At 42.5% G+C, this 26,140-nt stretch overlaps 1 protein-coding gene across 1 annotated transcript in view; it reads right to left on the reverse strand.

The window, feature by feature from the left end:
• LOC148102245 (voltage-dependent N-type calcium channel subunit alpha-1B-like) overlaps positions 1-18,692 on the reverse strand; it is a 224,611-nt gene extending 205,919 nt beyond the window's left edge. The window contains exons 1-2 of the mRNA XM_087842717.1: positions 18,628-18,692; positions 18,149-18,252 (exon numbers count right to left, since the gene is read on the reverse strand). Coding sequence (XP_087698843.1) covers positions 18,149-18,231 — 83 coding nt within the window. The 5' untranslated portion in view covers positions 18,232-18,252; positions 18,628-18,692. The remainder of the gene's footprint in view (positions 1-18,148; positions 18,253-18,627) is intronic.
• Positions 18,693-26,140: the final 7,448 nt, after the last annotated feature.

The raw sequence follows: 26,140 nt of genomic DNA on the forward strand, positions 1-26,140 counted from the left end.
GCCATTAAAGTACCAAATGCCATCATTGTTAGTGGTGTTTCAGATAGAGAGAAAGACAAAGAGGCATTTGAGTTTCTAGTGCAACATGGTACTATTCGTAGAGTACTCGCTGACGATGATGACTCTTCTGCATTCCACATAAGTCAGATTGTAGAGTTTGAGTCCAGTGCAGCCGTTGAAATATAAGCACCCATGCTGCCGTACCTCTTTCAGTCCACTGACAATCCAGATGTCAGTTACCACATTCGAGCCTTAACTTTTTTTTCTTCTTTTTTTTTGCCTGTCCCGTTTGGCTCTTTTGCCATCAGAATTATTGTCTAAAGGCGAAGAAAGATGCCCAACGGATTTACTTTACCAAACGGACCATCCCAGCTTTGCCGTAATGGTCTATTTGATTCACCTTTTATTGTTTATTTTATTTTAATTTTACTTGCTAAATACGGGACAGACTTGACTGGGGAAAAGAAAGGGGAGAAAGAAAAAGGGAAAGAAAAACAGCGGAGAAGAGGGACAGGGATAAAGGGCAAAAAACAAAAAACAACAAAATAAGCAGACAAAAAATACATATATCAATCACCTGGATCACCTGTTGAGAAAGAAAAAAGAGAAAACAAGCAGAAGAAAAAGAGAGCAATATAATAAACAATATCACGATGATCTATGTGAATATAACAGTAAATACTAAATATTAAACATTATTGTGCAGCACGTAAGATCGACAGCACAGTGTGCTTTGAGGTAGGAGCCAAAAAGGGTGTAGTTTGTGTGTGTGAGCACCCGTGTGTACACCTGTGAGCATGAGCGCGCTTGTATTTAAAAGGTTCCTTCATGTACTGATCTGCTAGAGGGTGTGGGGAACCACAGCCCCGTCCTCCAGGGCATAAAGCAGGTATGGAGGAGATCAAAACTCCAGACATCCAGAGGCCCTCAGAACACAAGAGACCAAGGAAGACCAACAGAGGGACAGCTGTGCCACTATCCCAGAAGGAGCTGAGGAGAGTCCCAGATGAGGGGTCACTCAGCAGCCGCGGAGCAGAAGCCAGGGGGGTTGCAGTGACGTGCCCGTGAGCTCCGCCGGCAGCCAGCTGTGCCAGAGTGACCGAGCCCCAGGCCGAGAGGCTGAGGGCACCCCACCCCCAAAAGTGGCCCGAGCGAGCCCCAGGCCCCGACAAGCAGCCACCAAGGAGTGAGCCGGTGTGTACCTGGACGCCCATCCCCGGACACCAAGGAACCACCAACGCACCGATGTCTGAGGGCGTCTGCCACTGGCAGGGGAAGTGGTGGGGGGAGATCGGCCTCCATACCTTGGAGGACCTGAGATGTCCCCCAGAGAGATGGCGTCTGATACCCAACCTGACATATAGATACAGACATACAGGCACACAAAGATACAGACATCCATTCCCACCCTCATGCTCTCATATGCTATTACTCAACACTCACCCAATGTGGAGACAGACATAAAGAGACACTGTACACACAATCACACTCCCCAAGCGTACTCTAAGCCCCAGGTCTAGGTACCCTTGCCCCTGGAGGGGGAAACGGCACCCAGACCCAGGTAGTGTTACCCTTTTCCCTGGGGTGGAGAGAAGCAGACTGCCCGACTCGGCAGCAGCAGGGAGGGCACACATTCCAGACCCCAATCGGACGGCCAACTCCTCCTCCTAGCCCCCCCGCTCCACGGGGGTGTGTGAAGACTCCGCCCGCTCATATGTAGTGTTGATGCATGTGTGTTCTAAGGTGCATTTAAACCCCAGGAGGGCATGGAGCTACCTGCCAGAGAGCAGCAGGTAAGCGCATAGCCCCTCCTGATAGCCCTCAATGTCTACATGTATTTAAAATTGAGAGGTGGGCAACGACGTATTCGAGCCTTAACTGACGTCTATACCAAGACCGTAGGGGGCAGTGTTACTGAAGCTTATATTAGCAACCTGAAAGGTTTAGCCAAGTTAAGTGGAAAGGATTTTGAGGAAGTGCTGCGGGAGGCCATGTCCACAATAGGGAAGACCATTGAAGCTGCTGAGACAGCTGAAATAAACCCCGAAAATGATACTGCTGATCAGACTTGCCCTGTGGTAGGATCCACACAACTTGGAATTTCACCTTCAGTCTTAACTGAACTGCCTCACACTCCTGAACCCATTCGGGGCACATTCCAAGACCAAACTTGACACCTCAAACTGACCTCAACCCACCAAAGGTTCAGAAAATAGTAGTCAAGCATGTTGTCAAGAGTGTTGAAAAGACATCACTCTACATTAAGACTCAGAGCTTTCTCTGGCAAGATGTCCACACCTTACAGCAAAGCTGGCTATGAAACATGGCATTCTCATGTTGACTTGTTGATGGAAGCTTCCATCAACAAGTCAACATGAGAACGTTGATCTTCTTTGTCTGAGTTGGAAAAAACTCGTAAGATCCTTGAAAGTCTCCTTGCTCCTGCTTCTGACTTCATTCTCCCTCTAGGGCCAGAAGCCACTACTGCAGACTATATTAAACTTCTGGATTCAGCTTTTGGCACCGTCGAAGATCACAGTGAAAAGCCCTCTGCTTATCTGCTTAGTTTGCAGGTGGCTCTCAATCACACTGTGCACAGAGGTGGTCTTGAAACACTTGAAGTAAATAAGCAGTTTCTTAAACAGTTTTACAGAGGTTGCTGGTATGATAACGTGCTAACGGAACTGCAGTTGGAGCTAAAGCATAAGGAGCCACCCACTTATGCAGAGCTATTGCTTCTCCTTCGTACTGCAGAAAACCGACAAGAAATTAAAAGCACACGAATGAAGAAAGACTTTAGCGCCACAAAACCAAAAGCAGTGTCTCATGAACAGACAGTCACTGAAACAGATGCAGATTTTTCCTCAAGCAGAGTCAGATAGTCTAAAAGAGCTGAAAAAACAAGTTGCTGATCTAAAAAGCCAATTAGCTGCTGTCGTGAAGCCAAAGAAACAAGCAACATTCAAGACGGTCCAAACAAAGAAACCTGAAAATAAAAAACCTGAAAACTCACCTCCGCCCAGCCACCCCAGTACTAGGCCCAAGCCCTGCCAGGGCTCGCAAAATTTCAAAATCCCTGGTAGCCCTTTGGGCAGAGACTCTTCAGTTTTTGGTAGCCCAAAATAAATTTAAGTAGCCCCGTTAAAAAAGAGCAATTTTTTGATTGATGTTTTGTTTCCTGTTTTGTTTCCGTTACAATATTATACATTGATGTATAAAAGTATAATATTGTAACGGAAACAAAACATTAATCAAGAAATTGTTGAAACACAAATTACAATCATCAATTCAAATACTTGGTTCTAATTGAACAGAAATTTCTATGAACTTGTAAGAACTGTGTAGAACATGAATCCATCTGTGTCAGATCCTGAATTTGAAATTTCCACTGAAGTCACGGGTAAGAGGCAGGTGGAACCAAGATCTAGGCCATTAGCTTTTTGAAGTTTGCAAAGACTGCTAAATTTTGCCAGTGGTAGTTCACTCTTTGCAACATAGTACGCTGGTCTAAACAGATTTTTCAGGTTTATTTTTAGTATGTTATTTGCAATTGGTGTTTGTTCTGGGAAAGATATTGCAGACTGAGCAATAATGCATTTCTTGCATTTCTCATGGGTTCTAATGGGGGCCTTTCTTAAAATTACTGGTCCCAGTAAGAAAGGCGCTTATCGACTCAGAAATCGAGGGAAAACCAACAACACACCCGGCAGAACATTATGTTATTTACACGGGTGCACATAAGTGGTCCGCATGTGCGCATTTGCTGTCAAAATAAAAGACGCGCACCAGATAAGAAGTTGCAACACGCGTTTGCGTCCATATAAAAGGCACTGTTTTTGTCCGCTAGAGTGGGATTTTCACGGCACATTCTGCACCAAGTCTCTGTGCGTTCATCATTTGTTTGAAGCCAGCTCACCTCCTGCAACCACTTTTCCGAGAATATGCGCTTCTTTTGTAGTTCGGATTCCTTCTGACATTTCTTTGGAGGTGGAGGAAAACCAAAGTAATTGCTTAAAGGAGCTTCTTTGACATCTTTAAGAGTTCTAAACAAATGTCTGTCCTCCTCCAGAAAATCCTATGTATGCAAACACACGTTGCAACTTCTTATCTTGTGAGCGTTTTTTATTTTGACAGTGAATGCGCACCTGCGGACCACTTATGTGCACCCCTGGTTATTATTTAGCTTGTCATATTGCAGCCACAGAAATTCTTTTATCCATGAAACCATAAAGCTGCACTTTCTTTTTGCCTTATAGTCTGATTTGTCATTTGTGGTAAGCTTTTCTTTGGCTGTCACTCCTTCACGCTGACCTGTCTTATTTGGCTCAGCAGAACTAAAATATATATCCTGCTGCTTTTACACACGCACTCACATAACACTCAGCTATTCTCTGCGCGATCAACCTCTCACATGTTTAAGCTGCGGGAGATTTCACTTGTCATGTTTGCATAGTAAGCTAACGATTGATAAGACGATGTCAGAGGAATTGGTGCGCAAATTATCGTCACTCGCCAATCAGTGCTGTCGCTCTCTATACACAGTTCGCGCGATTGCAAAGTGAAAGCAAAAAACAAGCGCAAATTCAAACGCGATTTCAATATGTCACATACTGACAGTGGCCGATGCCAATGACATAATTACCCAGCTACATTTCCAAAAGAATGCAAAAGCATTGACATATATTTTTCCTTCCTACGATAGCCCGACGGGCAGGGCAGATATAGATTTTGGTAGCCTGACTGGCAAAATCGCTAGCCCCGGGACGTTGGGCTAGCGATTTTGCGAGCCCTGTCTATGTTTAGTGAACTTTGCAGTGTTGCTCTGTGGTGCAGCTACGACACTGTAGCAAAGTTTACACACTATGTTTAGTTGATCCACGTCTGACTCCGCGAACCCATAATGTTTCCACACCACTGAAGGGTTTTTTTTACCTCTCTTTTCAACCAACGGCAGTCACTCTCCTCTACAAATAACTTCTGCTTAGCTTTACGAGCTTCCCTCGGGTCCTCTTAATTGTTGTGACGCGTGTTAGAAATGCAGAGAGGTGCGCTCGATTTGCTACACGGAGCAGCACGAGAGTAAAGCACGAGGGAAGTGCTAATAATCGGCTCAGTCATTTTTAATGATCATTGAAAGCCCAGATCGTAATCGAGATTAAAATTTGATTAATTGAGCAGCCCTAGCTTGAAGCAACTTAAAGAAGTCCAGACGCTTTTCTTTCCAAGCTCCTTAGACAATGTGTGATGTAAGAAACTTTTAATCACCTATTTACCACATTAATATGAAAATTTTAATCATAGGCAGTGGAACTCGTGTTATGTCCTTTTGAATATAACAGGCAAATTGAATAAGTGCAGGTTTAACCAACAATTTCAAATTGGTAAAGTAGTCTAACTATAGTTAGACTTCAATTCAATTCAATTTTATTTATACAGCGCCAAATCACAACAAGAGCACCTCAATGCACTTTATATTGTAAGGTAGACCATACAATAATACACACAGAGAAAAACCCATCATATGATCCCCTATGAGCAATCACTTTGGTGACAGTGGGGAGGAACCATACTCGGGGAGGTGCAGGGCCATCTGCCACGACCGGTTGGAGAAAGAGAAGGAATACGGATACAAAACATGCTGTGGAAGACAGCCAGAGATTAATAACCAAGTGTGATTCACTGCAGATAGGTCTAATAAGTGAAAAAGATGACTGAAGAAGAAATACTCAATGCATCATGGGAATCCCCCAGCAGTCTACGCCTATTGCAGATAACTAAGAGAGGATTCAGGGTCACCTGAATATATCTCTAAAATTAGAAATATCCTGTCTCAGAGTGACGCTAAAAAACTAATTCATGCATTTATCACTTCCAGGCTGGACTACTGTAATTCAATATTATCAGGATGTCCTAAAAACTCCCTGAAAAGCCTTCAGTTAATCCAAAATGCTGCAACAAGAGTACTGACAGGGACTAGAAAGAGAGTGTATTTCTCCTATATCGGCTTCCCTTCATTGGTTCCCTGTTAAATCCAGAATTTAATTCAAAATCCTGCTCCTCACATACAAGAGAAAACCGCAGAGTCCAAAATTGCTTTGGCAAAGTTACACACAATATTAATTCAATATTAATTTTAGTGACCTCCAATTGTAAATGGGTGTCATAACTGCCAATGTGATTAAATTTACTGAATTTACATTTAGCCTTAGCCAGCAGTTTTAAATTTCCCTCAATGTCGCCTGCTCTGACCCCTGGAAGACAACTGACTATGGTTACTGGTGTCTCTCGCTTCACATGTCTCAGAACAGAATCACTAATTACCAGAGTTTGATCCCCAGCGGCTGTGTTGCCGAGTGGGGGAAAGCAGTTAGACACATGAACAGCTTTGTCATGGACCAGGGGTTTCTGTTTAAGACTATGCTTCGTCCTTACCATCACCCAACCACCCTGTTTCTCTGGCTGTATTAAATTGCTACGCAGATAAGCTACACAAAAACACCACTGTGTGTTTATACAATTCTCTGCATTTAATTATTAGTTATTATTAATCTCTGGCTGAGTTCCACAGCATGTCTTTGTCATGTCTTCATAGACTCATCCCCAACTTGTTGCAGCAGATGGCTGCCCCTTCCTGAGCCTGGTTCTGCTGGAGGTTTCTTCCTGCTAAAGAGACTTTTTCCTTCCAACTGTCATCTAAACACTTCCTCATAGTGCTCTGCTAATGATTGTTGGGGTTTTCTCTGTATTATTGTAGGCACTTTCATTATAAAGCGCACTGAGGCAACTGTTGCTGTGTGCTATATAAATAACATTTAATTGAAGAATTTTATTCAATTAAATTCTCTTGCGACATTAATTTAAATTAATAAATTTTTATTTTAATTAAAATAATAGTAACTTTTAAACTGTTTGAATTTATATTGTTATATACTTAACATAGTTTTTTAAGTCACCAAATGCCACTGGTATGCAAATATAAGGTACATATTCAAGGATAAGTCTTTAACAGCAAGTGTAAAAAAAACTTTACCAACATTCTTGACATTTTTAAGTTTAGTCAAAGAATACTGCAATTGTTCATTTGGTTTTTTGTAGGGATGGGTATCGTTTAGGTTTTATCTGATACCAGTGCCAAACCGGTACTTTTGAAATGGTGCCGGTGCTTAAACGGTGCTCAAACCAGTGCTTAAAGAATAGAGAACACAAAGTTGGTCCAAAAACCTCTAATGTTCAGCTGTTTTTTTGTAAAAAGATAACAATGTTAGCCTTTTCTGCAGCTATGGGGCATATATGGTATCACTCTTGGCTGGAAGCAGTGCTTAAACAATGGAAAAACCACAAACTTTGTCCAAAAACCTCTCATGTTTAACTGTTTTCCACTTTTTCTTTGGTCATTTTAGCCTTTTTGGCCAGGGTGAAGGGAGTATCTGCCATCAAACAAGAAGACAGCCGCATGTACCTATGATGATGTTTGCTAGTTCACCTTACATGCATTAATGTAAGAACGTGGTTAGCCTACTCAACGTAAATTACACACGAACAACATTAAGCTACTCACGCTACTTCCAGCTTTCTCTGTCGATACGGCTTTAAACAGGTATCGGTCTGAGTTGGCCAGCCTTTTAAGGTGTACTCGTGGACTTGCGACAGCAAGACATTCTTAGCTGTCCATCGTTTGATCTGTGCAGTGTCCACTAATGTGTCATCCAGTACATCCATCATCAAAACCTGCTCAGCCATCTCTTGCTCAGGTGTCTGGTACCGGCAACCGGCTGAGCACATCCGCATTTTTATGGTGTTTTCCTGGCTTGTACCTGATGTTGTACTCGTAAGCACTCAATGTCACGGCCCATCTTTGTACTCTTGGTGAGCCCATCTGAGGTATAGGCTTCTTTTCATTGAACAGTGAGATAAGGGGTTTATGATCTGTGTAAATCGTGAAAACTCGGCCATACAAGTATTTGTGAAATTTCTTGATGCCAAATATCACAGCTAAACCTTCTTTGTCAAGCTGAGAATACTTTTTCTCAGCAGGAGAGAGTGTGCGTGACATGAACCCCAAAGGTCTCTCGCTTCCATCCTCCATCTTATGTGACAATACGGCGCCTACGCCGTATGGGGATGCATCACATGAGAGAACCAACTCACGGTCAGCAGAATAATGAACTAACACCTCTGCTGAGTTCAACAGGTTCTTGGATTTCTGGAATGCTTCCTCTTGTCTCTTTTGCCATGTCCACCGTACCTCGTGTCTCAAAAGTTCATGTAAGGGTGCCAACAGGGTTGCCAGATTTGGAAGGAATTTGTTGTAGTAATTTAGCAAACCTAAGTATGCTTTCAGTTCAGTGACATTTGTGGGGGTAGGTGCATCCATGATTGCTTTAACGTTCTTTTCCACTGGCTGGAGCCCCTGGGCGTCCACTATGTGCCCCAAATACTCCACTTTCTCTTGCATGAAGGCACACTTGCACCTCTTTAACCGCAACCCAGCTTCCTCCAACCGGGTCAACACCTCATCCAGGTTCTGTAGATGGATACCTCATCCACTCCAGTCACTAAGATGTCATCTAAATACACCGCTACGTGATGTATCCCCTTCAAAAGACTTTCCATGGTCTTCTGGAATATTGCTGGAGCAGAGGCCACTCCAAAAGGCAATCTGTTATACGTGAACAGCGCCCGAGATGTGTTTACTGTCACGTACTTTTTCGATTCGTCATCCAAGAGGATTTGCTGGTAAGCGTGGCTCATGTCTAATTTTGAGAACTGCTTACCCCCGGACAGTGTGGCAAACAAGTCCTCCATTCTGGGTATGGGGTACTGCTCCAGTGAAGCCACGGTATTTACAGTAAGCTTGTAATCCCCACACAGTCTTATTGTCCCTGTGGGCTTCAGGAGTGGCACTACTGGTGCCGCCCATTCCGCATATTTCACTGGCGAGATGATGCCTTCTTTCAACAGTCCGTCTATTTCCTCGTCGACTTTTGCTCGCATAGCAAAGGGGACAGAACGTGGATGGAAGAAGCGTGGGGTGGCATCACTTTTCACATGAATAGCAGCTTTCATTCCTTTCAGGGTGCCCAACTCCTCTTTGAATACATTCTCATGTTTACTTAACATTTGCTGAAGTGTTTTTTCTGTTGTTTTGACTTGTGCAGCTTTCTGTTGTTACGACTGTTTTTCACTTCACCCCAGTCCAATTTAATTTCCTCGAGCCAAGCTCGACCTAGCAAGCTGTGTGAGCTAATGCAGATGCTCTAAAAGCACGCTGACTGAAAAAGAAGCACACACTTGGAGAAACTGTGCTGTAACTTCTCATACTGTGAAGTTTTCTGACAAAAGTGAATTGCAAACTTATGCTTTACAGCTTACTAAGGGGTCCTGTGATGGGCCATGTGCAATTACACAAAAGAACAAGTTAAATTTCACCATAACACTGACTGGAGAAAAGCCAGTTTGGTATTCTAATTGAGATTACAACTGTAATCAGTAAAATCAGTGCTGTGATAGTTAGTTTAAGATCACAACCTGATTTAAAACACAGTCTAACATCAACATTCTTGCCCCTGAAAATAGGTCAGGATGGCCGAAAAATGTACCTGGTAAAATGAGATTTTCTTTTTGTTTCATTGGAACAGTAAAGTACCATAACAAAGAAATGAGCACACCTTTGTAGATATCACTGATATGGAGTTTTTCATGTTTTACATAAAAGGGCTGCTAGTTTCCTAGTGGCATTTTCTCATTTAAACCATGGTGACTTAAAAGTTTAGCAGCGAGACACTTGTTTCCTTTGTCCCATCAAACATTTCTTTCAGCCATCTGTGTTTATCAGAGCGATATGTGACTAATTTTTTATTAAATCAGCAGAAAGTACACAAATACAAGATTAAATATTTTATTTATTTATCAAAGATACATAATTACACATTGATACAATGAACAAGGTGTCTATAAAAATTACACATGGTGTAAGAAAAACATAACATACAAATACGTACGGATAATCTGACATAGTTTTAAAAGCATAAGAATAAAAGTTAAAAAAAAAAAATCATGTTCTTTCACGATCACATCACATGTATCACATTTTTTAAAGCATAACGTAGGGAGCAGAGTGTTCACAAACATAGTTTTATGATTACTTTTTCCACAGTGCTTGTATGCCTCTTGCAAAACTATGTACTTTTCACCATAAGACACAATAACTCACGATTATCTAAGCCATGAAATGTCCTTCGCTTCATTACAATCATTTGTCCCCGCTGCTGCCCTCAGATCCAGTCTTCTGTACTGGGGGGTAAAATGGCTCTTTTGGTGGTTCATAAAAAATATCTCAAAAAGCGATGTTGGTGAGGGGACCAGAAACACTGGGTTGCAGAGCAGCTGGTAAGGACTTGTATATTTCTGGAGAGTCTGCAAAAAGCTGTCTTGCTCGTGCTCCTGATTGGATATGTGGAGCCCGGCTCTGATATCTCACTGGTGGCAGCTAAAGGTAGGCACGCCTCAGGCGCAATCTTTCAAACGAGCCTCACGGCATTTCAGGCAACCTCAGGCCGGAAACAACATCCAGTCACTCGCGGTCAAAATCCACGCAGAGCTGGTGTTTGGCAGGGATCAGGTTAACACGTCTGGCTTAAATCAGAGTCTAAAAATATAAAGAAAAACAAAAAGAGTTTTAAAACACGCAAACTAGCAAAATATCAAAGGAGCATAACATAACAATTACAAGATGATATGAGATACCTGATGATGCCATGATAGGTGATGTAGATGTAATGTAATGTATGTAATGTATAAACTTTTACGGGAGTTAAAGTGGAGCTTATATATATTTTAAAGTGTATTGTACATGGGATAGGCTCCAGCGCACCGCGCGAGCCTAAAAAAAAGGATAAGCGGAAGCGAATGGATGGACAGATGGTGTATTGTACGTGTTACAAACCATTGTGATATTTTTTTAAAATGAAAGGATTGACAGAATGGTAAAAAGGAAAATGCAAGAGTAACACTTACCGAAGGATATGCACATAGGGAAAGCGACGGCAGTTGTTGATCCCTGGTTCGTGGTTGTTGTGAGCTCGTTTCCCGCAGGCTCTTCTGTACTTCGGGCGTAGCGATGAGGCTCAAAACACCCCAATCAGACAAAGTAAAGGCGATCCGCGGTGTGACCAAAACTTTCACCCACTTTTAGCTGGTAGAAATAGATTTCGTTCTCTCTAAGGCTGAAAACATAGCCCCAAAGCCCACCGGTGTTGAGCCTGAATCTCTCCTCCATCGGACCTGCAGCCGATTGGCTAACCGGGGTGCGAAGGGAGCCGCCCCATTGTTATGTGATTGGCAGCGGTGCGAAGTTAGGCACGCCTGCGAGGCGGAGTTGGTCTCCAGCGCAAATTTCGAACGAAGAGCCAGAATCATTAAGCAGCAGATGTGGAGCGATCAAGAAGGAAAAATTGTGCGCTGGCTGCGGCTGCAGCCCGGTTCGATTAAGAGCAAAGGGAGAATTTAGGCTTTGCTGAATTTTAGACGGAGCTGGTAAGAGGGCTGGTTTGAAGAAAAAAGACTAAGGATTTTTCAGGATTTTTCCCCTGTTTTCGAATATAAGGTTTTGGGAATAGAGGGGTAGCTAGCAGGGTTTTCAGGAGTTTTTCCCTGGTTATTTAGTCTAAAGATCGGGGTGAATTTGAGAAAAACGAGTAAGGTTTTTTCAGGTGTTTTGGAGAAAACGCGGAGGATTTTTTTAAGGAGTTTTGCCTTTACTCCGCGGAGGATCGGGGTGGGAGCTGCAGGGAGACTAAGGATTTTTTCAGGATTTTTCCCCTGTTTTCGAATATTAGGTTTTGGGAATAGAGGGGTACCTACCAGGGGTTTTTTTGGAGAAAAGAGTTTTTTATGTTGGGAGTGCGTTTTTCGGGGATCGCGAGAGTTTTATTTTATTTTTATTTTTTTTTTCACGATTCTGAGTTTTATTCTAAATCTCCTTGTCCGGATTAAACAAATGCATATAAATTGAAATAAAGTTTTGCCCCAAGGCATGCAGGCTGTATTTCTGGCCATACTGAACGTTACAAAAGCAGCAAAAGTTTAACTAAGCAGTTTTACTATGGTTTAACACATTTTCACACATAAGCACGGAGACCGAGACACACAGCAAGGTCCGGAGACACAGGCGCGCCCACGCGCGCGCCCAGACACACAGCCTCGGGCATGCGCACTCGCGCACACACACACATACGCTGACCCACCACCAGATGGCGTTTTTTAAGCATAAAAAAAATAAAAACTTTTATTTTTTAATGGATTAAAAAATAAAAGAATGCTATTTGATATATAAAAAACTTAAATAATCAATTAGTTCTTTTTTAGGGGGGAAAAGCAATGAGCTATGAACTAGCATATTTTTATGAATATCATATTTTTATGAATATCATATTTTTATTACTTCCTTTATTACTTTATTACTTCCTGGAATTACTGGATATTGGAGAGAAATAAAAATGTAATCTGATCCATTAAATATCACAAAAGCACCTCACAAAACTTGCGACATGGCGTAATTCAACTCATGACCTTACAGAGCAGTATGCGTCACATGATAGAGTGGCTGTGGTGTGCGAGACCTCTCAGTGGTCTGGTTGAGCATTTGGAGCCTTGCTACCAAACCGGCATTTCATCTCCGAGAAAGTTATCCCAGAGAGAAGTAAAGCAAGTGTGTAAGTTCATTTCTGAATGTTTGTAAAGCATTCCCACGTTAAGCTTAACAACCGATATATGGAGCAACTGCCTCTTCTCTCTCCCTCCCGCTCCTTTTGCTACTTCAATCATGAAACTGATTAATGATCGGCTTTTCTGTCGCAATTCCCGACTCTCTTGTTTGTTTTTGGCCCACTTTGCACCAGAGAGAAGAAGGCAGCAGCTGAACAACACCAGCACGTTTAAGCTTGATAAGCTATTGTTAGAATTTATTTAATATTACTTTCTACACCAGGATCCTTTTCTACGTAGCTGATGGCTGGTAACTGTGCAGGCGCGGGTCTAGCAAAGTTTTGCCAGGGGGGCAGGTAGGGCATTAACAGGGAAAAGGGGGATACAAAGAAATATTTTTCTTTCTTATTCTCATTTAAAATGTCTAGCTTTTAATTAATAAATATCCGAATCTTGCACCCAAAGTTTTAATCTGATGTAAAATGTATGGTCCATACTGTATATAGTAACTATTAAGTCTAATATATACCCTATTAAGCTACAGAACTTTTTCCTTTGGGAAGGTATCATCTGTGCAGTCTGCAATTCATTTGAAGAAAGATGTTGAATCTATTTAATTATTGTAGAAATACAATTAATTTCCATGCATTTTTTTTTTTAACACGTGCATTAAAGTTTAAAATTACGTCAATTAAGCATCACAAGGCGGAGGGTGGTTCTCTATTTTTTTTTTTTTTTGCTGGGAGTGGGCAATCCTATTAGTTAAGCTGTTTAATATTTCTGCTTAGTACTCTTTAAAATACCAGAATAGGGAGGATGGTGTAGGTTTAAGTTTATTAAATTGATCAGTATTGCTGAACTATGAAATAGTTTGGGTGCAGTGTATTTTTTGCATACAGGTATAAGAGAATAGCTTTAGTGTTTTGTTTTTTAAAACTTGAGTATGAACTTATACAAAATGCAGCAAGATATTAAAAAACAGTTTTATTGATTAAAAAATACACTATATGGGAGTCATATCGGTATCGGCAGATATCCAAATTTATGATATCGGTATTGGACAAAAAAAAGTGGTATCGTGCCATCTCTAATTCTTACCATTCAGCTGACTCCTCAGGACTTGCCCGACCCTCTGCAGGTACCAGGTGCGTCCGCCTTCCCTGCATGGCATCCGCAATCATGCCTTGCCGACTTAAATATTGTACTGGGTCCTGTGTTTGGGGTTGTTGGTTGTGTGTTATGTTGAGCTGGCAGCAGGAGAGCTGCAGCTCTGGGTGTGGATGTACAGCAACCGTCAAAGTATTAATAAAGTATGCTGCAAAGCATGAACGTGCACCGGGGTCTGCTGTGGGTTTGTTACAGTAACATTGGACTCTTTTTCTTTTTTTGTTTTCCCTGTCTCTTGCAGAACCTTGCAGTACCATTTTCTCTTCGTTTGTTTGTTGGAGTCTGTTTTTCTCTGAGTCTGAGTTCTCCTGGCTTTTCTTCACTACGATTTCCAGGTAGGAAGTTTTGGTCTTTTCCAGTTCTTGTTTTAAGTTTTGCACTTTCAAATATTTTTTTTTTCATAAAGGGCTTCACTGGTGCAGAGTTTGGTTTTGAGTGAAAAGTGTTAGGGTGATTGTGATAAAAGTTGTCTTTGTTGTACTTAAAGCTGTGGACCTTGTTTTAAACTGCATGATCAAAGACATTCTTTTGTTTCCATGTGTCCCTGCCTGTTGGATGGTGGGGGAGGTTATATTGTTTAACTGCAAGCACATTCTATGTAAGGTTCTGGTTTCCATATTTGGTAAGGGATGTTTACTTCCTGCCCTTTATAGCCTATGCTTGTATATGATGGATCGTTAAAGGAGTTGAGCCATATACAGGGGTAAGGGGAGATGACCCGTTTGTGATCAGTAGGAAGTCACACACACACACACACACACACTTTGGGGTTGGCTGGGATCAGATGAGACGCTTTCGGCACCGAAAGCCTGATCCGACCGGCTCCCCTTGCAAGTTGAATTGCATCAATCTCTGATTGTCTTGCTTTGTTCACGGGAATAAGTCTCTGAGTCAGCGAGTCACAGTTCTTCCATTAAAAAAAACAAAACAAGACAAAACAAAACAAAATATTTGTTTTACAGTATAATCACTATAATACTTTCAGAAATATAAATGATTGTTTCCTGGCCCCAAATGTATTTCGCAGCAGGACAGTGACCCCAAACATACAGCCAAAGTCATTAAGAACTATCTTCAGTGTAAAGAAGAACTAGAAGTACTGGAAGTGATTGTATGGCCCCAACAGAGACCCAAGCTCAACATCATCGACTGGGTCTGGGATTATATGAAGAGAAAGAAGGATGTGAGGAAACCTACATCCACAAGAGATCTGTGGTTAGTTCTCCAAGATGTCTGGAACAACATACCAGCTGAGTTCCTTCAAAAACTGTGTAGAAGTGTACCTAGAAGAACTGATGCTGTTTTGAAGGTAAAGGGTGGTCACACAAAATATTAATTTGATTTACATTTTGCTTTTGTTCATTCACTGCAGTTTTTGATTGACAAAAACAAATGATTACCACTTTCATTTTTTGAAAGTATTCTTTGTTTACAGTATTTTTTCACACCTTCCTAAAATACATACATATTTTAGGGCTACATTGCCCCCTGTGAACCACCTGTCCACCTGCTGGAGCAGCTTTATGGCCAAAACCAACTTTCACAGACAGGTAAGAGAGTGCAGATATTAACATTATTCGCATCACAGCAGATTCCTTTGTCACACAAGTCACCATTAAAACAGCACTCCCTGGCCTGATGATTACATGATGAGGACATTGTTGAAAAGATGATTCCAAGGAATTTGGCAGTGTGGAGATATTCTTGTTATTTAAAATTTGGAAAAAGAACCAACTATCCCGTTGGAGCTAATTTTCCTTTTTTTTTTATTTGGAAAAGAGATACTGTCAGCTTGGTCATACCACAAGTATAAGTTAGACAAAATGGAGATATGAAAGAGATTCTAAAAGAGATATGAAAGAGTTTCTAAAATAGATAGTTGTAGCTTCAACTCTGACTGCAGTCATAGCTCATCCCAGCTTGCCCATACTGAATGAATTGATCTGACTTCCACTGGGGGTCTCCTGCATTCTCTGAGGCTCAGATTGTGCTCTTTAAACAATGACAACCCCGCACGGCGATGTCAGATAGCATTCGTCACCTTCCATGTTACAAGTAACTATAAAGCCATGTGACAGTTTCTATGGCAGGAAACAGACACCATAATCATAAAGAGGAGCTATGTGTCCCTGGAAGCTTTTGTCAAGCCTTTATCTCCGCTTATACAGTACCGATGTACAGGATAAGTATAAATGTTAGGAAAATATAAACGGATATTAACAAGAGACAATGAAATTAAATGGAAAAAAGTCTAAAAACACTCTTCTCATACAGCCTTTTTGTTTTTTTGGTGAAGCACTGTCCTTACAACAATGTGCACCTAACAAAGTGATTGTAATCTCCATCAAAGTTCTTACCATTTTAAAGTGTATGCCACGGCAAGAAACACTTGTATTACTTAGCTTACATCACAAAATTGTTTTTAGTGATATAATGTACAAATATGCTACTAATACTACTATACTAATACAACTACAGCTGCTGTAAATAAACAGGATAGGAATTGGCAAGCAAATTTTGCCAGTGATCACAGTACCTGGACGGGGTTCTGTTCATTTTCCTTTGTTTTTATTTCTTTGTAAGCTCCAGGTAGCTGGCCATTGGCTGGAGATTGAATGCGTCGGGGCTGACTGAGCCACCGCTTACATCCTGGTTCCAACTGGACAGGCTGAAATGTATTGACTTTTGTATATTTTTTCTCTCTCTTATTTTCTTTACTAAATGTACCTGTATATCGTTTACATGTTTGAAATAAATTAACAAACAAACAAACAAACAAACAAACTGGACCATGCTTGTTGTTGTTGTGTAATAAAGTGTTCAGCATGTAGAAGAGCTAGTTAATTATTTTAATTACTATCTTCCTTTAAAAGAACAGACCTGGTATTTGTACAGGTGGAAGTCTTTTTCTTTTAATAACTTTTCTTCTGTTTAGACTAGAAATGCAGGTAAGAGGCTATATTTAAGATTTGTTTGTTTTGGGGTTTTTTGTCTGTGCCCCCCCGAAGTTTTCTACCTTGAGAGATAATTAAACTTGCTTGTTTGTGACTAGAAACCACACTGTAGGAGTGGAAATGAAAGGAAATGAGCCACTGAAACATGTTTCTTTGATCAGGTTAAAAAACAAAAATGGTGTAAATGGCTTTAAGCTGTTTCAGTCACATTGCGGATATACCTCAACCTGCCTACTTTCAGAACTTACAAAACAGCAAGAATAAAAACACAAAACTAGAAAAAGACATTAAAAAAACATCTCCATTGTGAATCAAACAAATGAATGACTCTGGCATGCTGACTTGCTGTCCAACTTAGGTAAAAAAAAAGAAGTCAACACATTATAGCATTCAAATATATACACGAATTAATGTTGAGTAAGAAAATATTCTGCCAATTACTTTGCAACAACAACAAATTACTAGGGTCTTTGAGGGACAGTCTGTCTTGTTTTCAAAAAGAAACTGTGAGGTAGATTTGATATTAGGAGGGAAATGTTTACATTAAGAGTAAGGACAGAGTCAATCCACAGTGCTATGTCTTAAAAAAATCACCTTAACATTTAGCTGGGGAATTAACATGAATGCAACTCTGTGGGTCCATCCTTCTGAATTTGCAAGATATGTGAAGAGAGTGCAAGGGGTACTGTCAGACCTGCATTCAAATGTGACGCACAAGATTTCTGCACTGGCTCTTTAATACAATCAACAAATTTACTGATGAATTTTTAAATTATCTGAAAGCATAGTTCTATTCTAGTTCAGCTAGGCATCTTTAGTGTTAATGCTCATATTCAATTATGTTTTAAAGCTGTGTTACTGAAAAGAGCTTCAGAAATTAAGTTAAAAATGACATTGACAAAGATGGCTCTGGCAAAGGTCGGGCAGCCTTAACCCAATTTCCTTCGGGGTGACCTTCAGGATCAATAAAGTTTTATTGAATTGATTTGAAAATGAATTGAATTGGTAATGCCACTGTGGTTATGTCTTTGTTATAGTCTACAGCCTTGAAAAATTCTCAACTGAAATGTAGAATTTGTATGTTTAAACACACAGGTAGACACAAATCCTTTGTGAGAACATGCCCTGTCTCAACATGGTATGACTCAAAGAATATTTAACTACTTGCAGCAATGAACCAGTACAGATTTCTGTTTCCCCATTTTATCTTATCTTTGGTAAGCCAACAAGGTGCAGCGAATTGGTAAGATAAATCTGGGTTCAAATATAAGGAATAGTTTTAGGAATTCTTATCTCAGACCATCCTCACAGTTTGTACTCACCCTGACAGCACACCTAGCACCAGGTTGAGCATGAAGAAAGAGCCGATGATGATGAGAGGGATGAAGTACAGCCAGTTCCACATGTTCCCTGAGGCATCATTGGCCTGAACACATAAACACATAGAAACAAAGACTAGAACTGTAAATACCACTCTGTGATTGTACTTATGGAATAAGACTGATTTATGTATGTTTTTATGTCTGCTCTGTGTGTATTTTTCTTCATTTCAAGCAATCTTCTAAAAATACTAACACCAACCTATATGTTTGTTCATCTGTTAGTATTGACAGGTTTCTATGGGCTCAAATTGTGGTCATAAATATTTTATACTTGTAAATCAAATGCGTAGTTGTGAACTGAGTTTTGTAACCTTGTAAACCAAAATGTGTGAAAGTTTTACGTTTGCTTTGTATCTGTAACCAGACCTCAATGAAAAGAATTTGTAACTCGTGTTCCCGGTGAAGAAGTAGGAGCCTACCGGTCAAAAGTTTTAGAACATCCCAATTTTTCCAAGTCCCTTGAATAGGTTGACAAAGGTAAGTGGTGAACTGCCAGAGGTCAAAAAAAAAAAGAAAAGAAAAGGTAAGCTCACCCAAAACTGAAAAATAATGTACATTTCAAATGATACAAAAACGCTTTTTTTTTCTAACACAACACAAATTGGGTTAACAATTTAAAGCTGTTCTGCAGCAATGGAGGTTGATCAAGCTGTGAATGCTGGCGCTAATAATTTCTACAGAAAAGGTGTTCCAACTTTTCTGGATTACTTACAACCCCCTCTGTCTGCATACAAATGTTGCATCAGTTGAACAGTATTGTAGGGCTGCACAATTAATCATTAGAAAATCGCAATCTCAATTCATACTTATGTGCAATCTCATTTCTAAACGACAACAATTTAAAAAAAAAAAAAAAAAGGTGACGATTGTACAGCATTTTGATCCGGCACATAGTCTGCAAGAAAACAAGCGCTCACTCTTCCTGCTCAACAAATGACAAGGGCGGAGCCTTATACCACGTGATACAGAAGCCAGCTGGCAGGGAAAAAACAACGGAGAGCACGTGAGAGAAACTGCCTGAGGGGAGAAAACACAGTGACAGCAGAGGAAAAGCTCACTGGCGGCAGTGAGAATGACAACCCCACTGTAAAATTAATTCCAAGAAAAGGTTCTCATTCCTCCATGTGGAAGTTTTTTGGTTTTATAAAAGACGATGAGAGTCAAAAAGATATCATTTGCAAGCTGTGTTTTGCCATAGTAGCAGCACCACAAGCTAACACTACGAATTTGTATAACCACCTTAAACGTCACCATAAATGGTAAATGGTAAATGGCCTGTATTTGTATAGCGCTTTTACTAGTCCCGCCTAGGGACCCCAAAGCGCTTTACACGTCCAGTCATCCACCCATTCACTCTCACATTCACACACTGGTGGAGGCAGCTACAGTTGTAGCCACAGCTGCCCTGGGGCAGACTGACAGAAGCGAGGCTGCCATATCGCGCCATCGGCCCTTCTGGCCAACACCAGTAGGCGGTAGGTGAAGTGTCTTGCCCAAGGACACAACGACCGAGACTGTCCGAGCCGGGGCTCGAACCGGCAACCTTCCGATTACAAGGCGAACTCCCAACTCTTGAGCCACGATCACCCCGCACAGTGCAATATGACAAAGCTGTAAAGGCCAAGAAAGTAAGGAGAAAATCTGTCCCGGTCAACCACCCAAACATCAATAATGGGAATCTTATACAGCGCTTCCCCATACCCGTTGAACTCCCACAGGCACAATGAAATTACGGAAGCTATCACTTATCACCTGGCTAAAGATATGGCACTGTGCAAAATGAGGGATTTAGGAAAACGCTACACAGTGCCGTCCTGCAAATATTTTTCAAATGTTGCACTACCTGGTCTATACACGCAGTGTCGAGCAACGGTGGAGTGTGCTGGTTTCCCAACACAGATTACGTTGCAGTTTAGGCAGCTGCGGCAGCTGCGGCAGCTGCGGCAGACTTATGAAAGTGATGGAGCAAAAATTGCCTTTTTTGTTCAGTTACTCCGCAGTCAAGCCTTAAACTGGGCTCAAGCAGTGCTACAAACCGACCCGGAGATTGCTTATGCTGAATTTCTCTCAAAGTTTAAAAGTGTGTTTGAAAGTGGCACCGGAGCAGAAGCGGCATGTCACCGTTTGCTGAACTTAAAACAAGGAAGACGGTGTATGGCGGACTCTTCTGAGGAGTTTTGGACACTGGCTGAGGAGACTGGATGGGGGCAGCCCACATTGATAAGAACTTTATTAAACAATGTTTGTGATGAACTCAAGGGTGAATTACTAATGAGAGAATTGGCCAAAACCCTGTCGGAGGTGATAACCTTATGTGTGAACGTAGATGAACATATGAGGGCGCATCGCCGCGCCGGCAACTACAGTTCCCAGAGGCCCGTGGGGCGAGCGGAGACAGCTTCTGGCGGAAGCGGAACTAGCGATCGGGATGTGGATCGCGGCGATGAGCATGAGCAACCAATGCAGATCGGACGCTCCCATATCTCCCCGAAGGAACGAGCCCGCCGATGGAGGGCCGGTGAGTGCTTTTACTGTGGCCGCAAGGGCCATATCTCCATTGTCTGTCCAGCACGGCCAAAAGACCACGCCCGCCGGTAGAAAGGAGGGTACGGGTGGACTAGGTCTCCTTTTCACATTCTCCTCCACGTTTCATGCTAGCTGCTAAAGTGACTCCCTTCAGGCGCTGATTGACTCCGGGGTGGAGCAGAGTTTCATGGATGCTTCCCTGGCTCTTGAACTCAAAGTTAACACACAAGCATTGCCCCACTCCTTGCAGGTTACCGCTTTAAATGGTCAGCGTCTTCCCAATATAACTCATATTACAGAACCCGTGTCCCTAACTCTGTCTGTGAAATGTTACAGTTTTATGTTTTTCAAGCTCCTCTCACACCCCTAGTGCTGAGATTTCCATGGTTGCGCCAGCATAACCCCGTACTCGACTGGAAAGAGGAGAGGGTTCTGGGGTGGGGTGAGGAATGTCACATGACCTGTTTAAAAGCTGCTACTCCTGTAAAAACATCATGTAACCCACCACCACATCAGCCCCCTGACCTTTCAGCCGTTCCGTCGGAGTATCATGATCTCAACCAAGTGTTTTGTAAGGACCGAGCCCGCTTTCTTCCTCCTCACCGCCCGTACGTTTGCAGTATTGATTTGCTCCCAGGTGAACCCCTTCCCACTAGTCGCTTGTACAGCCTCTCTCAACCTGAACGTGAATGCATGGAGAAGTACATCTGTTACGTCCCTCTGCAGCCTCTAATCTGCTCAGTGTGTTCAGGTGGTGCTAATTGGCCACACCTAGTCAGGTGTGGATAAAAGCATACCTGAGGCAAGCGTCCAGGGAGCTCACTTGTCTTTGCCTTGGTGGCATCAGCCATTTTAGCCAACCTGGTTTTCCATTTTAAGATAAAACCTCTTCTCACCCATACTCTGGTATTCATCTCCTTTTTTATGTTGCAGCTTTTGAGCCGGGTCGTAACAACATCAATGAATCATTGGCTAATGGATTGATTCGCCCCTCTTCATCCCCTGTGGCTGCTGGGTTCTTCTTTGTGACTAAGAAAGATAAAAGCCTCTGGCCATGTATTGATTTCCGGGGCCTCAATAACATCACCATTAAGAATAAGTACCCTCTGCCACTCTTGTCATCCGTTTTTAAACTCCTGCAGGGGGCGACCATCTTCACTAAACTCGATTTGCGAAATGCTTACCACTTAGTCAGGATAAGAGAGGGAGACGAGTGGAAAACAGCCTTCAACACGCACCTGGGCCATTTCGAATACTTGGTCATGCCGTTTGGACTAACTAATGCTCCCGCTGTTTTTCACGGTCTAGTCAATAATGTGTTCTGTGATTTCATCAATCGTTTTGTGTTTGTGTACCTTGATGACATTCTCATCTTCTCCCGCTCTCTCTCTGATCATGTACACCATGTCAGACAAGTCCTGCAACGCCTCCTGGAGAATCGCCTGTTTGTTAAAGGAGAAAAGTGCGAGTTTCATGTGAGTACTGTGTCATTCTTGGGCTACATCATTGACCGGGGCGATTTAAGAGCCGATCCAGCTAAAGTACAAGCAGTCTTGGACTGGCCCACTCCACCTAATCATAAGCAGCTTCAACGATTCCTGGGTTTCACCAACTTTTATCGGAGGTTCATTCGTGACTACAGTAAGATTGCTTTGCCGCTAACCCGCTTAACTTCCCCTAAGGAACCTTACTGCTGGGATGATCGAGCCCAGGAGGCCTTTACGCAGCTAAAGAAACGCTTTGCTTCGGGTCCCATCCTCAGGCAGCCGGATCTCAAGCGGCAGTTTATTGTAGAGGTGGACGCCTTGGATGTAGGAGTTGGAGCCGTTCTCTCCCAACAACAAGAGGGTAAGCTCCACCCTTGTGTTTACTTTTCCCATCGTCTCTCTCCCGCAGAGCAGAACTATGACATCGGGGACCGGGAACTGCTAGCAATCAAACTCGCCCTGGAGGAGTGGCGCCACTGGCTAGAAGGTGCAGCGGAACCTTTTTTAGTATGGACAGATCACAAGAACCTCGAATACATCCGGTCGGCTAAACGCCCGACAAGCCAGGTGGGCTCTGTTCTTTACAAGATTCTGCTTTACAATCACCTACAGGTCCGGTTCTCAGAACGTGAAACCTGATGCTCTTTCCCGCCAATTCACCGCCTCAGAGGATCAGGCCTGTGACTCTCCTATTCTCCCTCCCACATGTGTAATCGGAATCCTGTCATGGGAGATCGAGTCCGCCATACGGAAGGCCCAGCGGGCGGAACCAGATCCAGGTACTGGTCTCCCTGGATTGCTCTTTGTTCCCACGTCTGTTCGCTCATGAGTGCTACAATGGGCCCACGGGGGCAAATTCACCTGTCACCCGGGCATTCATCGCACAATCACCTTCATCCAGCGGTTCGCCTGGTGGCCTACACTGGCCAAGGACGTCCAGCGATACATCGCCGCCTGCCCAACCTGTGCCCAGTATAAAACTGTCAACGAGCCCGCTGCCAGCCTACTCCATCTCCTACCTACACCAAGCCGACCTTGGTCCCACATTGCTGGGGTTTGGGGGGGGGGTACTGTCACGACCTGCAGGATCAGCAAGGCACTGATCATAATATCCCTGCTTCTGGCTCTCTTTTTCTCTATATCTCTCTCTCTCCCTCTCTCTCTTGTTTTGCCGGGGCGGAACTCGTAGTGGGTTCACGCCCTCGGCCCACGCCTTCCTGGATTGGGAACACCTGAGCCTCATCAGACCAGCTGGTATTTAAGAGGGAGGAGGTCAGCTGTTCGACGCTGGATTGTTGTGAAGACTCTAGTCAGTACATGTCAAGCCGAAGTTTCCCGTGCCTCCATTTCAGATGTTAACATGTGTTTCTGTGTCTCTAGATTCCCCGGACCCGTCCCCGTGTGGAGTGTGGAAGGAGCGACTGGTCGTTGGTGGAGAGAGAGAGAGGTTAGAGTGAACGTGTGTGTGTGTGATCCCCCTGTTTCCCTGTTCTCCCTGGAACCCTGCCCTTCACGCTTTGTAAATAGCGCAATCCTCGCACTGCCTGTAAATACACTTGGTGAAGTGCTTGTAAATAAAACCTTCTCTGTTAAATCGCAACTCCAGAGTCCTGCGTGTGGATCCTGAGAGTAACCCGTGACATCTTTCCTACAGAGAAATTGCAAAGAATGTCAAGGTGTCAGTGAGTACAGTTTCCTTCACCATCAAAAGGCACTCAGAAACAAACTCTGACAGGAACAGGTCAGGGATACCCAAAGCCACAACTGAATCAGAGGACAAGTTTCTGAGAGTCAACAACTTGCATGACAGGTGGCTCACATGACAACGGCTTCAAGCACAGCTCGATAGTGGTCATAGTAAGTAAGTCTCAGTTTCAACTGTGAAGAGAAGACGTCGACCTGCAGGTTTGACAGGATGAGATGCAGCAAGAAAGCCATTGCTAAGAATAAGACAAACAGACTTCCCTGGGCCACTGGACTACTGAAGACTGGAAGAAGGCATTGTGGACTGATGAATCAAAATTTGAAGTCTTCAGTTCATCACTTTGTAGACCAAGACAGACTTTTAATTCATTTGAAAGCCTGATGCTTAACATTGTCCACCCCAGCTGTGAAACTCAGAAACCAGTCTTACTTGTTATCATCTATCGTCCACCTGGGCCTTACACAGAGTTTCTGTCTGATTTCTCAGACTTTATATCTAATTTAGTTCTGAGCTCAGATAAAATAATTATTGTGGGTGATTTTAACATCCATGTTGATGCTAAAAATGACAGCCTCAACATGGCATTTAATCTGTTGTTAGACTCAATTGGTTTCTCTCAAAATGTAAAAGAACCCACCCACCACTTTAATCACACTCTAGATCTTGTTTTAACATATGGCATAGAAACTGAACATTTAACAGTGTTTCCTGAAAACCCTCTCCTGTCTGATCATTTCTTGATAACATTTACATTTACAATAATTGATTACGCAGCAGTGGAGAGTGGACTTTATCAAAGTAGATGTCTTTCTGAAAGCGCTGTAACTAAGTTTAAGAATATAATCCAGCCACTGTTATCATCGTCAATGCCCTGTACCAACATAGAGCAGAGCAGCTATCTGAACGCTACCCCAACAGAGGTCGATTATCTTGTTAATAATTTCACCTCCTCACTACGTACGACTCTGGATACTGTAGCTCCAGTGAAAACTAAGGTCTCTAATCAGAAGTACCTGACCCCGTGGTATAATTCTCAAACACGTACCCTAAAGCAGATGACTCGTAATCTGGAGAGGAAATGGCGTGTCACAAATTTAGAGGATCATCATTTAGCCTGGAGAAATAGTTTGTTGCTTTATAAGAAAGCCCTCCGCAAAGCCAGAACAGCTTACTACTCATCACTGATTGAAGAAAATAAGAACAACCCCAGGTTTCTCTTCAGCACTGTTAATTTAGACTCTTTTTCTCCAATTAATCTTTCTGAGTTAACTTCAATAATTACTTCCTCCAAACCATCAACGTGTCTTTTAGACCCCATTCCTACAAAACTGCTCAAAGAAGTCCTGCCATTGATTAATTCTTCGATCTTATATATGATCAACCTATCTCTAATAATCAGCTATGTACCACAGGCCTTCAAGGTGGCTGCAGTTAAACCTTTACTCAAAAAGCCATCTCTAGACCCAGCAGTCTTAGCTAATTATACGCCAATCTCCAACCTTCCTTTCATATCAAAAATCCTGGAAAGAGTAGTTGTCAAACAGCTAACAGATCATCTGCAGAGGAATGGTTTATTTGAAGAGTTTCAGTCAGGTTTTAGAGTTCATCACAGCACAGAAACAGCTTTAGTGAAGGTTACAAATGATCTTCTTATGGCCTCTGACAGTGGACTCATCTCTGTGCTTGTCCTTCTTGACCTTAGTGCAGCATTCGATACTGTTGACCATAATATCCTATTAGAGCGATTAGAACATGCTGTAGGTATTACAGGTATTGCACTGCAGTGGTTTGTATCATATCTATCTAATAGACTCCAATTTGTGCATGTAAATGGAGAGTCCTCTTCACACACTGAGGTTAATTATGGAGTTCCACAGGGTTCAGTGCTAGGACCAATTCTGTTTACATTATACATGCTTCCCCTAGGCAGCATCATTAGAAGACATAGCATACATTTTCACTGCTATGCAGATGACACCCAGCTCTATCTGTCCATGAAGCCAGATAACACACACCAATTAGTTAAACTGCAGGAATGTCTTAAAGACATAAAGACTTGGATGGCCACTAACTTTCTGCTTCTTAACTCAGATAAAACTGAGGTCATTGTACTCGGCGCTGAAAAGCTTAGAAATATGGTATCTAACCAGATTCTTACTCTGGATGGCATTACCTTGGCCTCCAGTAACACTGTGAGGAACCTTGGAGTCATTT

This window comes from Neolamprologus brichardi, chromosome 7, assembly GCF_056152115.1.
Source record: "Neolamprologus brichardi isolate AB-2024 chromosome 7, ASM5615211v1, whole genome shotgun sequence".
Classification (NCBI taxonomy): Eukaryota; Metazoa; Chordata; class Actinopteri; order Cichliformes; family Cichlidae; genus Neolamprologus; species Neolamprologus brichardi.